The sequence below is a fragment of the Metopolophium dirhodum genome, chromosome 1 (genome assembly GCF_019925205.1).
Source record: "Metopolophium dirhodum isolate CAU chromosome 1, ASM1992520v1, whole genome shotgun sequence".
Lineage (NCBI taxonomy): Eukaryota > Metazoa > Arthropoda > Insecta > Hemiptera > Aphididae > Metopolophium > Metopolophium dirhodum.
The window spans coordinates 116,706,952-116,720,607 of NC_083560.1; the positions used below are offsets into that span (position 1 = coordinate 116,706,952).

Below are 13,656 nucleotides of genomic sequence, written 5' to 3' on the forward strand. Positions count from 1 at the left end.
ATAGAACTACCTATATGAAAATAGTTTATTTTCATAATATAAATTGCATATAATATAGTTATAGGATTTATAAATAGGATGGTTATAATAAATAATAGTTGTTTGATCAAAATATCAAATACTTTCAGGGGATTTGATACCGTGATTTCCTGTCTTTGTCTAACACACGCGCAACATATGAATTTCAGACGTGTTTTTTGGCAAACGTACCGATTGACACAGTGAAGCGATAAGAATTCTGAAAACAGATTTGAATTTTTCGTCAAGTCTACTTGAGATCGGCCAGTCTACATTTTTGATTTTTTGATTTAAACTTCTCCAAAAAATGAAATATGAAATTTTTTTAATTACTCTTTAGTAATACAATAATTTAAGGATTTTGGGGTATAATATAAAATATGTGGATTGATCGATCTCAAGTAGACTTGACGACAAATTCAAATCTGTTTTCAGAATTCTTATCGCTTCACTATATCAATCGACACGTTTGCCAAAAAACACGTCTGAATTCATATGTTGCGCGTGTGTTAGACAAAGACAGAAAATCACGGTATCGAATCCCCTTAATACTTATACTATAAATTATATTTAATATTAGTGTCCCTAGTCCTTACACTTACCTACCAATGTATTAACCTACTTATTATATAGTTAATTTTATGTAGGTACCTAATAACAATAATATAAATTAATTTAATAAGTAATTAGGTACTAATTGGTTTCATACTTTCATCACCATATCATATTTAAATGAAATAAGTATACATCTGCAGCAGTATAGTTGTGTAATCGCCATACTCGACGAAGTTTTTTTTAAATAAAGTAATAATTAAATACAGAAGCACTGGATTCGGCTCAGGAACGTGAAAAAGCCGTTCGAATATGACGAACGAATTTGGCTCAAATATCAATTAAATCCTTTGAGCACGACATCAAGACCGACAATCGGTGGCTCGCGGGTTTCGGGGCTCGCGAGCGAAAAAATTTAAACCGAGCCGCTCGGCTCGCCGTTTACACACGTGAGCCGCTCAGTGCTCACTCGTGCTCGAGCTCATGTGTAAACGCAGCTTAAGACACAAGCGACCATTCGTAGAGGACGTCAAGACAGAAATCACTAATGATAAATATAAAATTATTATCAATAGATATTACAACGGAAAACTGTCCCGAGTCTCGATTGTAACAATAACATCATTACTGATAATGTGTTTTTACGTTGAAATGCCGGCTGACTATATATTCCTGTATACCGAGTCTATTTTTAGTACATAAGGCGATATTAGTCGAGCCTCACAATGATCATTGCGCATGCGCAACTCTAGTTATTTAATAGTCGCGTGCATTCGCGTACATACGCTTGTGTGTGTAATTCATGTACACAATAGTACATACTCTGAGGCGGAGTTAAACGGTGCTTACTGACGTCATCGGAACATTGCCGCCGGTTGAAACACTAGCGTTTGTTTACGTAATAATTATTTCATACATTTCTTATCGGTTTATCACTATTTTTGGTAATAAACACTAAATAAAATAATGATTTACCATTTACAATATAATAAATAATAATTTATATTGTTAAACTTGGCAAAGAAGATTTTTTTCTCAAATAAAATCATAAAAACGTTAAAAATTAATATCAAAATATGTATATGCTATCGGTGGGACAAAAAAAACTTTAATAGTATTTTTTACTTAAAATTTTAGGTTAGGCGGCGCCTCACTTGCCTCACCCCCAAAACCGCCACTGGTTTTTTGATAATATCTTCAAAATTATAAACTTGACTATAAAATAGTGTAATGATATGCTCACACACCATTATAATAAACTAAAAAGTTTACAGAATAATAAACGACGGCCAGACTGTCGCTTGTAGAAATCGGTCGCATCAAATAAAACCATTGACAACGACAACTAAGATATTGACACGCACTCATAACAATATTACGTAGGATGTGTGTGACTTTATTTTATGCTGACGCCAAAGAATAATCTAGTTCCCAGGCCCACGATAATTTAGTGAAAAAAAGGCCACCCACCACTCTCTGGTCAGCATCCTCGCGTCCGTCCCTTAAATCAGTGCATGAGCACCAACCACCGAAGTAACAACCTCTCAAGTACCAAAGAAACCGATTTCAACGAGCGACAACTGGACTTCTTATGCAAGCAATAATCAGTGCGTTCGTTAATTCAATTTGTGTATCTGAAGTAGTACTTTATTTTATCTAAAACCTAAAACTCTTACAATATTGTCTACGAACAACTGCGAATCAGGTAAGACATATGATATAATATTTTATGTTGATTGCAGTCAATGCGTTCTATGTGCTTTTATCCATAAAATTATATTATACGGTGTATTTGATATAATTCTCGAATACACGATCTCGAGAGCCCTCCGAACATCTGGAGGAAGGTAATAGCGTAATTATACTATTCTAACTTTTACCACTTTAATATATCTATCGGCAGGAGCCGTATTTATATTTTATTTCTATTTTATCTTATTTTACGTTATTACAAAGTGGCGCCCAACACAAGTTCAGTTTATTCAGATAAATAAACTGAGAATTGATCAAATACATTTTACAAAATTATATTCGTTGTATAAGATTATAATATTTTAATATTAATTTTAAGAATTAATAAAAAAATTATATTATTAATACAAAAAAATATTAAAAATAAAACTTAGAAAAACAATAATAACAAAAAGTGATTTATTTATTAATAAAACATACTAATTTACGATTTACGATTTAACATAGGTATTATCATTTATTATAAAAACAAAACCAATTAATTTATATTCATTAAAATAAAAAATTTACTTATTTAGTAATAAATATATTAATTAAATCTATTAAATTAGTTGCAAAAATATTACAATTAAATAATGGTACATTATTTATTATAAATCTATTTTTTTTAAATAATACAAACAGGTAATTAAATATGGGAGACAATAAAAAACCTTACTTTGAACCCGGAAAATTCATGGGAAATAATTCTGAAAACGTCGATTCTTTCTTAAAAAATTATCAAAGAGCTGCACTTATTAACGGATGATCCGAATCTGAAAAAAGTCTATATATTCCCGTATTTTTAGAAGGCACTGCTCTCATATTTTATGACAATATAATGGATACCGTTGAAAACATTAATTGGTCCGATCTAGAAAAAAAATTTAGACTAGAATTTGAACCCATTGCCCAAACTCATATGCTTCGAATAATGCTTGAAAAACGCAAACAGAAACCGGATGAACAAAGTTTGTCTTACATTAAGGTGGCTGGAGCGTGATATGTTTTAAGGAGTAATATTTAGGCATTTCATATAGCATTTATATTTATGCTGTGTTGCTGTGTGAGAAGTAAATGAATATTAGTGTGTGTAATTCGTAAAATTCATAATCGCGTTCTCGTTTCACCGGGCGGCTCACCGCCCGCATATCGACCACATTACGTATTCCCGGAACTAACGGCCTACTCTGATAATAGTATAGAATATAGAATCTATATTCTATATTCTGATACTTTTCAGGTATCTGTGATTACAATTAGTGATTCACTGATTTTGCATATTATAGTAGGGATACAATATGATTGTTTTTAGTTAATGTTTACAAAACTGATAAAATACAATGTAGTAGTAACGGGTTTACAAAATATTTATCGTTATAAAAAATATAAAATTATTTTATGTATTACTATAAAATAATTATAAAAATTTAATTTCTATACATCTATTAGGTATAAACTTTCATAACTCGTTACACTTATATTTTTGTAAGGTATTATTGTAATTTTATCATTGGTAAGACATTTTTAAATAAATGTACCTACCTCTAAAACTAAAACTATAATAGTATTTTACTTTAATATTCATCTTTTATTAACTGTTTTAACAGAAAGTCCATATAAAATGTGGTAAGCTGAGTTGCCATTTTTTCATTCCAAAAACTATCGTCTCTTTTAATTATCTCGAATAAAAATCCTATAAAATAATAAATATAATTAAGTAGTATAAAGTAATTTATATAAATTAGTAAATAAATATCTTATATACCTTTCGGTGTCCAAATACAAAAATAAGAATACATTCTGCGAGTAATGTGAAGTTGACCCTGCACTTGATAATAGTAATTATCTGTTCTTTTCAAATGCAATTTGTCATCTAATATTTTACAACTCTTTATTTTTTTACTATTTATTCCTTCTTCTGGAGTCATATCTTTGGCACTTGCTGGGCATTTTTTTTCGATCGCTAATCTTTTTTCTTCTTGCCCTGCTAATTCCATTTCTTTCCAAGCTATGTCATGAACATACATAAAAATTTTCGAATGAAGTTCTTGATATAATCGGTTGGACATATTTGGCATATGTTATTAATGTTGCAGAAAATTCGTCGAGTTGGCTGTACCCTTGACCAGCATTTACAGTAGCACTTACTATTGCCATGTTAATGTTAACATTTTCACTATCTATTTGTTCTTTTAAACCACACACTTTACAATTAAACTGAAATGTACTGTAGTATCCCTTTCTATTTTCTCTCACAAACTCTAAATCTCTAAATGAACAATCAAATCCCAAGTGTTGTATAGACTGTAAAGATTGAAAAATATGTTTGAGATCTACAATACGTCTGCCCTCTAATTTTGCCCATTGGTCATCATTACACAACTCGTCATTTTCATGCTGTTTTTGAAGAGTTAAGAGTACTGATGTCACATTATTTTGGGAATTATCTTCCGGTATAATTTGTGAATTTGTTGTATTCGAAGAAGTTGATGGCGTTTGACCAATATAATTTACCTACAACAATTTAAAACTTTATAAAATATTGATTGAATAAAAAATATCGATACGTGGCTATAGTTCTGCTGTACAGTAGGTTATAAGTTAGTTATTTTAGTGAAAGGTATTCAATTTTAATTCAATGATATAATATCATTGTATATTAAAACAATTCTGAGCGAAGACGGTTTGTCGGCCAATTTGTATTACCAATTTTTACCTATTTATTTTACTATTAGGCTATGTCTGTATAAGAAATAAATAGGGCTCAGATTTAAATGCTCTAAAAATATAAAAAAATCTCTTTTAAAAAAATGCGTTTATGACCTAAAAACTCTAAAAAATTCGCTAAAAGTATAAAAAAAGCATTATTAAATAAATTTAAATTATTATTAAAAACGAAGTTATATTTGTTATATACTGTGCAAAAAAATGTTTAAATAAAAAAATTAGTTACAAATTAAATTACATTTGCATTGCACTGTAATGGAAATTTATATTACGTACGTAGTACCTACCTACTTTATACTACTATGTAGGTAGTACTTATATTCAATGAGGTCAATTGTTTAGTCATGATACGAGAAATAGGTAAAACATGTCCTAAAGTAATAATTGGTGCATTTGAGAGGTCAATATCTCAATTTTCCAGTAGTTTTCAAAAGCGCCAGAAAAAATAAAAAATAAAATAAGGAAAAACGGTAATTTTTACGAAAAATCGATTTTGGGTGTCGGTGTAAGACTAAAAAATTATCGTAGTTACATGCAATTTTCACTGACTGTTTATATTGAAATTTTCTATACTCTAAGTAGACAAACTCATGAAGAATTTCGTATAGAATTTTCAAACCTTAGATTTAAAAAGAAAAATTTTTATGAATTTCTAACTCAAAATAAATTGCAAATTTTCGTGATTTTTACGTATTTTGTCAAAATTCGACCTTTCAATACTTATTAAAAAAAATTATGACTATGTATTTTTAATATTTTTTAACTACTATTGTGACAATATATTAGAAGTCTTGTATCAAATTTTGAAGCTTTTTTACCCATCGAATAAAATTTTATTTTCATTTATAAAAAAAAAACACACAACATAGTAAAATCAATACATACTAAAACTGAATTAACTAATATTATTAGAGCATGTTCATCATCTCAGGAGTTATATCAATATTTAATTACTCAAATATAAAATCCAAATACAAATATCACCATATATTTTGAATTAATATTTAGAATTTTCAGTATGATTATAATATCATCCAATAGTTAATTAATACAATAGATTTGTAATATATTTTATACTTACTTTTTTAAATCTATTTAGGGAGTTAATATTTCCTTTGTTCTTCTTTCTTTGGGATAAAAGAGTTTTATTTTTTTTTCCATAACGCCAGTCTTTTTTACTGTCCATAGTATCGAAGATGTCAAATATTTATTTCACAAAAAAAATCTCTCACTAAGGACTGCACATTAGTTTCAAACAAGAGCAGACGTCTGACTAATCGAAATTCGAAATTCGAAAATCAAAATTAGAATATTACTTTTACTCCCCGTAGAATAATAAGTACCAACGACCGGTGGCGGATCGAAACAGTTGAGCCAGACGATATTAATTATTATTATATTGTGCCCACCGCCGCCGCCGCCGGCGCACGTTTTCTTATCTTACATTATATTCCAGGAATATGATGGCAGCTTATTTTCAATTAGTACCTATCGCCAAATTCGCCGAGCCGATACATTTCCGCACTCGCAGGCACATGTCAATACTATAGATTTTGTCAAATAAACACCACACTATTTAAATGACAAAAATGCCAAAAAGCTAGACAAAATTGTGGGAGTTGGATTAGACGGATTTTTATTTTGAAAATGGATATTAATTAGTCATTATGTCAGTAAGGGTCGAGGGGATTTTCTTAATAAAAATTCTTCGATAAAATATTGACAATTTAAAAAAATAAGAATTTTTGTATTTTATATATTTAAGTACGCCATTATTTTTTGTAATAATGATAAATTTCCACGGCCATGCTTTAGAAGAGTTGTTGAAGATTTTCAATTGGTTTTCAAAATTAAAATCCGTCAAACCCAAGTCCCACAGTTTTGTCTAGCTTTTGGCCTGTTTTACGTGATAATTTGTACCTGCTCCAGCCCCCTTAATGAAGTAGAGTCATTCTGTAGGCGAATTGACAAAGATATGTCACAAGGAGAAATGGTACGAAGTATAATGAAAGGCTTAAAACCCACAATATTGAGATGTATAGGAATATTAGGAAATAAAACACTTGATGAACTTAAAAATAACGTTCGCAAATATGAACTTATAGAGTTTATGACAGCAGATAGTATAGATAAAACCCCATATGAAATTGAAACAGAGACAATTGAAAATAAAATCCAGCAAATAAATACAAACTACAAACTAAAAACCAACGAAAATAGTAAATTACGAGAGGAAATAGAAAATTTAAAAGAAACTATAGGTCAGTTAAAACTATCTCAGATAAACAATGATAATAATTATCAAAACAATTTTACTAAATACGACCCAATTTTGAGATATAACGAAAATAACAGTAATTATATCAATAATAATAATAATTCAGCACACACAAAACAATGCTCGATATGCTCGAAGAATAACCACACTGAATATGAATGTTACTTTAAAAACAAAACTAATATAATATGTCAATTATGCAATAAATTTGGACATTCCGCGATCACTTGTCGTTCAAGTTCAACTAACAAGCCAAAAAAATTAAATACAAGGTTAAATTCTTCTGATAATTGCTCATCTTTAAATACAGAAATACGGAAACAAAATATAAATAAAATTAACTGTACACCCGATGCTATCTATATTGAAGCTCAATTTAATAATATTACCTTACCAATAACAATTGACACGGGGGCAAACATATGTTGTATTAGACAAGAACTACTACCTAGTAATTATACAATAACGCCGAGTACGCTACAGCTATCAGGACCAGATAATGAACTACTATGCGTGGTAGGTATAACCAAAATTAAAATCAAAATCGACAATAACTATTTCAATATTGACGCTCACGTAGTAAAAAAATTAAGCAGCGCAATCTTACTTGGAAATGACTTTTTGATCAAAAATAATGCCCTGATCAATTTCAAAGACAGTAACATTATTTTAAATAATAATATAAATATCCAATTAAAAATCAACAATATAAACGCGCTCAATAGTATAGATAATACCAACAATATTATAGAATTAACAGGTAGCATATTTAATTGCCCAGATAACTTCGCTATAGCACACTGTATATCTGCAGATCTCAAAATGAATAAGGGGATAACAAATTTACTATCCAAAGTATACGGTGATACTAAACCACAACTTGCATTACAAGAAATAAGTGTGGGGGACACAATACCTATAATCAATAACTATAAAACTATATTTCACTTAATAACAAAAAATTTACACTATCACAAGCCCAAATATAAGGATCTAAAATCTTCAATTCACAATCTAAAACTTGAAGCTACAAAACTAAATATTTCAAAAATTGCAATACCCTGCACCTTAGTTTCACGAATAGACAAATTAAATTGGTCTATAATAAGAAAATTAATATACTCCGAATTTCAAAATACTAACATTAAAATACATATATACTATAAAGATGAACAAAAAATAACACACAATTGTATATCAAAAGAACACATTAACATAATAAATAACATTCATAAATTTTTGAATGATAATAATAAAAATAAAACAAAAATAAAACACATGATACAACCTAAAAATCAAGCCAATAATATATGTCCTATATTCAAACCAGGAGAAAACGTCCTCGACGATGGGAATCGTAGATTGTATACCGTTAAAACAAAAATGTCCAGTAAAAATCCCAACAATATAATTAAATTCACATACAAGAAATACAGACACTCGATTCATTGATACACAATATAAAACTTAAAGATACGATAAACGATGGTAAAAACACAACGATTAAAATAAACAAAATACAAATAACTTCGATCGAAAATCATACAAAAAGAAATAAAGAATTAAGAAAATAGTAAAATACCCTAACAAACCAATTGATATACAAACAAAAAAAATAAATAATAAAAGGTCAAACAAACCAACACTATTAAAAATACAAAAAACATTAATCTTTAATTCACAAATACCACAACACTTGTAAAATAAACCAATTAACAATAAAAATACTACCCTGACAAGTATCCAAACTATATATTATGAAAACAAAAAAATATTAATACCAAATCTTATGGAAGACTCAATCATACTATCAACCTCCTACAGGACTAATAATAAAAACCCCAAATAAATGTTTTGTTTTACTAACATAACTTTAAAAAAAAAAAAAAAAATCACGAATTATTAAGACTACCTATATAACTATTATATAACTATTGTATAAGAGTTACAGAATAATAATAACAAATACAAATAACATACCTTAAGTTACTTACCTAAGCACTAAAACCTAATTTAAGTCAGCATAAGCTCAAAAATAAATGTTAAAGCAAGTAAATGTATAAAAAAAAAAAAATGTAAAATGATTAACCTAATTTAAGTTAGTATAAGATATAAAAGAAAATGTTAAAGCAAGTCAAGTACAAAGAATGTGTAAAATTTTTATAATTTATTTAAGTCAGCATAAGCATGAAAACAAATGTAAAAAAAAGTTTAAAAAAAAAAAAAAATGTAAAATGATTAACCTAATTTAAGTTAGTATAAGATATAAAAAAAAAATGTTAAAGCAAGTCAAGTACAAAGAATGTGTAAAATTTTTATAATTTATTTAAATCAGCATAAGCATGAAAACAAATGTAAAAAAAAGTTTAAAAAAAAAAAAAAAAATGTAAAATGATTAACCTAATTTAAGTTAGTATAAGATATAAAAAAAAAATGTTAAAGCAAGTCAAGTACAAAGAATGTGTAAAATTTTTATAATTTATTTAAGTCAGTATAAGCATGAAAACAAATGTAAAAAAAAAGTTAAAAAAAAAAAAAATTTTTTTAATAATTCAAATAGAGAGGAAAGAATTTCGAGAAAGAGGGAAAAAGAGATGGTCGTAGAATTATTAAAAACTAGCACACCAAAAAAAAAAAAAAATGTACATGATGAAGTTTTTGATGACGAAAATGTTGATGACGATTTCATAAATATAAATTCTAGTTTGATTTCTGTATGTTCAAGACAAAGTTATGATGACACTGTTAATGATAAGGGCATCCAATGTGAAATAGGTAATGAAATTTACCGTTGTCAAGATAGTGCAGGTGATTATGATAAGTCGTTCAACTATTTGTCGGATGAAAATAGCTCCTCTGAAGATGATACAGATGTAAAATTTAAAAATAATGAAAGTATGATAGATATAAGTACAAATGCATGTTTTATAGTATTTTGGGAAAGTCTTTTAATTTTATTCAAATCTTGTTATATATGTTCTGGTAAAATAATAAAACTTAAACACTTCGTCCAAGGTGCATTTTTATCGGTCAATACGATTTGTGAAGAAGGTCATTTATACCAATGGAGCTCACAAAATAAAAATGGAACACGTCCCGAGGGAAATATTTTAATAGGTGCATCTTTGACGCTATCTGGTATTTTATTTGCGCAAATGACAGTTTTTTGTGAAACATTAAAACTTGCATTTTTTTCTCGTACTTCATATGATAAAATAATTCGAAATTATACAGAACCTGTGATAAACGCAATATGGAGTGAACATAAAAAATTAAATTTGCACGAGTTAAAGAGTTCAGATAAAATTTGGGTAGCAGGTGATGGACAATTTGATTCTCCAGGGTTTTGTGCGAAATATTGTATTTATACATTAATGGACTTGAATAGTAGTAAAATTATTGATTTCAAGCTTGTCCAAAAAGGAATGGTAAAAGGAGATTTAGAACGTAAAGCTTGCGAAATGTTACTCGAAGAAATGGTAGAACAAGGCTGTAAAATTGATTTATTCCTAACTGATAGGCACAAAGGAATTCGATATGATATTCGCACTAAATTTCCGGAAATTCAACACGAGTTTGATATCTGGCATTTATCAAAGAGTTTGATGAAAAGAATGAAAATATTGGATAAAAAATACCCCGATGCTTATCTGTGGAAAACAAGCATAAATAATCATTTATGGTGGTCATCTAAAACATGTAAAGAGGATGGTTCATTACTTACACAAAAATTTTCATCAGTTCTTCAACACATAAGTAATATACATGAGTGGGAAGAAGATGGAATTATAAAAAAATGTGAACATGATACATTGAGCGAAGAGTATACAAATAATACATTATGGATACGTCCAGATAGCGAGTCCTACAATGCTCTAAAAAAAATTTTATTGGCAAAAGATTTTCTAAAAGATCTCCAACATGCCAAACATTTTGTACACACAGGACGTTTAGAATCATATCATAACGTCAGATTAAAATACATGCCTAAAAGGATTCATTTAAAGTACAGTGGTATGCATATGCGTTCAATTATAGCTATTTTAGATCATAATAGTAACGTAGGCAAAACTATGATTGGGGACAAAATGGTGTACTCTAAACCCTTGGGGCGTTATACAATTAAAAATCGTTATTCATCTACAACCAATGATTGGCGTGCGGAAATAATGCAAAATATAAAAGAAAAAGCTAAGGAAAACATAATTTTCCAAAGTCAAGAACAATTAATACCTGTACCAAAGAATATTATTTCTACTCCAAAACCAGATATAAATGAGTTGCGATCAAAAAAATATTCCAGATTTTTCAACGATAATAATCAAAAATGATTTTAAATGTTTTAAAAAAAAATATTACTAAAAATGTTTTTTAGTTTTAATATTATTTTAATACCCATACAAAAGAGATTTATGTAATACTGGCATCTAAATGTATTTTAAAATTGTATCTAATAATATTTAAAGGATCATATGTTTATAATTATGTATACATATACTTTATAATATTATACATGTCTATGTATAAATTATTATGTATATTTACAATCATTTGTTTTATTGTTATGTTTTATACACAATTACAATTTAGAATACATTCTTTATTTAAAATGATAACAAATAAATTGTGTTTATCTAATTGGGTAATTTACTTCCATTTTTGAATCCAACATAAACTCCATTCACTTCTGGGTATTTCTCTCTAATAGTTTTTACAACACAGGCTGGAATAACAACTCGTACACCTGATAAGGGTAAGTCTTATAAATAAATAGTTTATATTATGCAATGGTATTATAATATAGTTATTACTTATTAGTTATTAGGTATCAACTACCTACTTATAAACAGTTTAATATATATAATAAATGTATGATAATATTACCTTTTCCCAATGAAGACCACGAATTAATCCAATGCGTATATTGTGTGTAACAAATGAACCTCCATGAACTATTTGATAAAATTGACATAGTGAGTAATTTCTTTTTAGATTTGTTTTTTGTTTTTAGAATAATTTGATGACGGGTAATGTTTAGTATGTCTTCGTCTAAAATTATTTTTTTAAACAAATCACTCTCTGTTATACACTTATGTCCCGATCGTAAAGATGTAACTTTTTCAAATTCGGCACAACAAACACACTCAATATCGTTACTAAAAATGCAACATTTTTCGCACGTACACCAATTATTTATGTTGGCCACTTTTGATCGTCCACTAACGTCGATTTCCAAAAATGAATTATTTACATTTTGTGGTTGGATATCTGTTCCCAGATCATCCACTGTTGGTTCGAAATTATATGGTTGAAGGGCCATTAAAAAATATTATATAATTTACATATATTAGAATATTATATCGTGTAACTAGAAAGGACCGCATTCACATTTCACACTGACACTGTACTTACTAGTTGTTAGTAGTAACTAGCTAAACACTAATACGAAATAAAAGATAACATTATTATTAATTATTATCATAACCATAAAGATATTTATAACTTTAATACGACAATAAGACTATATTGTTATAAAAAATAAACATCGATAAAATCTTATATAATTATAAATAAAATCATAGCAGTACTCATATGAGTAATTAGTGACAATTGACACTATAATATGACAGTGGTGTATTATAATATAATTGCTATTATTTCATTAATATTAAACCAAAATTCAATATAATTATACGAATAGAAAGATTATGAGGTACTCTTAAATACATTTGGTTAGGTTATTCGAAAAAATATAAGTTTATTAGCAGTTACTTTACGTTAAACCAAAAACGGATAAACATTGCTGTGTATTGTATATGGCCGCCGCCGCGACGAACGAATCCGTGACGTCACGCGCAATGCACGCGCAATCGCTTAACTAGCGAACGGACAGTCACAAACTAATTTTAGTGGTATCATTTTTTTCGTCAAAGTTTGTACTTTAATTTAAGCCTGAGAAAATTTTTTGAGTTGGATGGTCCTTTAAGTTAGTATAAGATATAAAAGAAAATGTTAAAGCAAGTCAAGTACAAAGAATGTGTAAAATTCTTTCTAACTTATTTAAATCAGCATAAGCTTGAAAACAAATGTAAAAAAAAAATGTAAAATGATTAACTTAATTTTAAGCTAGTACTAATAAGAAAATAAATGTTAAGCATAAGAAATACAAAAAAAAAACTATATATATAAAAAAAAATTAACTTTGTTTAACTTTTAAGCTATCATAAAAACAAAAAAAAAAAAAAAATGTCTATGAACTAAATACATTGTAAGCAAAGTAAATATAAAAAATGTATAATTAGATTAGTTAAAAGTTAAAACTATGTAGAATATATAGGTTAAAAACC

The 13,656-nt window shown here is 28.0% G+C and overlaps 2 protein-coding genes across 2 annotated transcripts; both read right to left on the reverse strand.

Moving 5' to 3' along the window:
- Positions 1-3,878: 3,878 nt before the first annotated feature.
- On the reverse strand, positions 3,879-4,691 carry LOC132950327 (uncharacterized). The gene is made up of 2 exons (XM_061021768.1): positions 4,070-4,691; positions 3,879-3,997 (listed from the first exon to the last, which is right to left on the reverse strand). Exons 1-2 carry the CDS (start codon positions 4,380-4,382, stop codon positions 3,879-3,881), a joined length of 432 nt encoding a protein of 143 aa, XP_060877751.1. The 5' UTR covers positions 4,383-4,691.
- A 7,252-nt stretch (positions 4,692-11,943) lies between these two features.
- LOC132952918 (uncharacterized) lies at positions 11,944-12,629 on the reverse strand. Its single transcript, XM_061025433.1, has 2 exons — positions 12,194-12,629; positions 11,944-12,053 (listed from the first exon to the last, which is right to left on the reverse strand). Exons 1-2 carry the CDS (start codon positions 12,627-12,629, stop codon positions 11,944-11,946), a joined length of 546 nt encoding a protein of 181 aa, XP_060881416.1.
- Positions 12,630-13,656: the final 1,027 nt, after the last annotated feature.

Excerpts from the sequence above, each read along its gene's own strand:
- LOC132950327 (XM_061021768.1), bottom strand. The coding sequence starts at position 4,382 with ATGCCAAATATGTCCAACCGATTATATCAAGAACTTCATTCGAAAATT. Across the intron at positions 3,998-4,069 it reads TTGTATTTGGACACCGAAAG|GATTTTTATTCGAGATAATT; the intron begins GTATATAAGATA and ends ATTATTTTATAG.
- LOC132952918 (XM_061025433.1), bottom strand. The coding sequence starts at position 12,629 with ATGGCCCTTCAACCATATAATTTCGAACCAACAGTGGATGATCTGGGA. Across the intron at positions 12,054-12,193 it reads GTGGTCTTCATTGGGAAAAG|GTGTACGAGTTGTTATTCCA; the intron begins GTAATATTATCA and ends TACCCTTATCAG.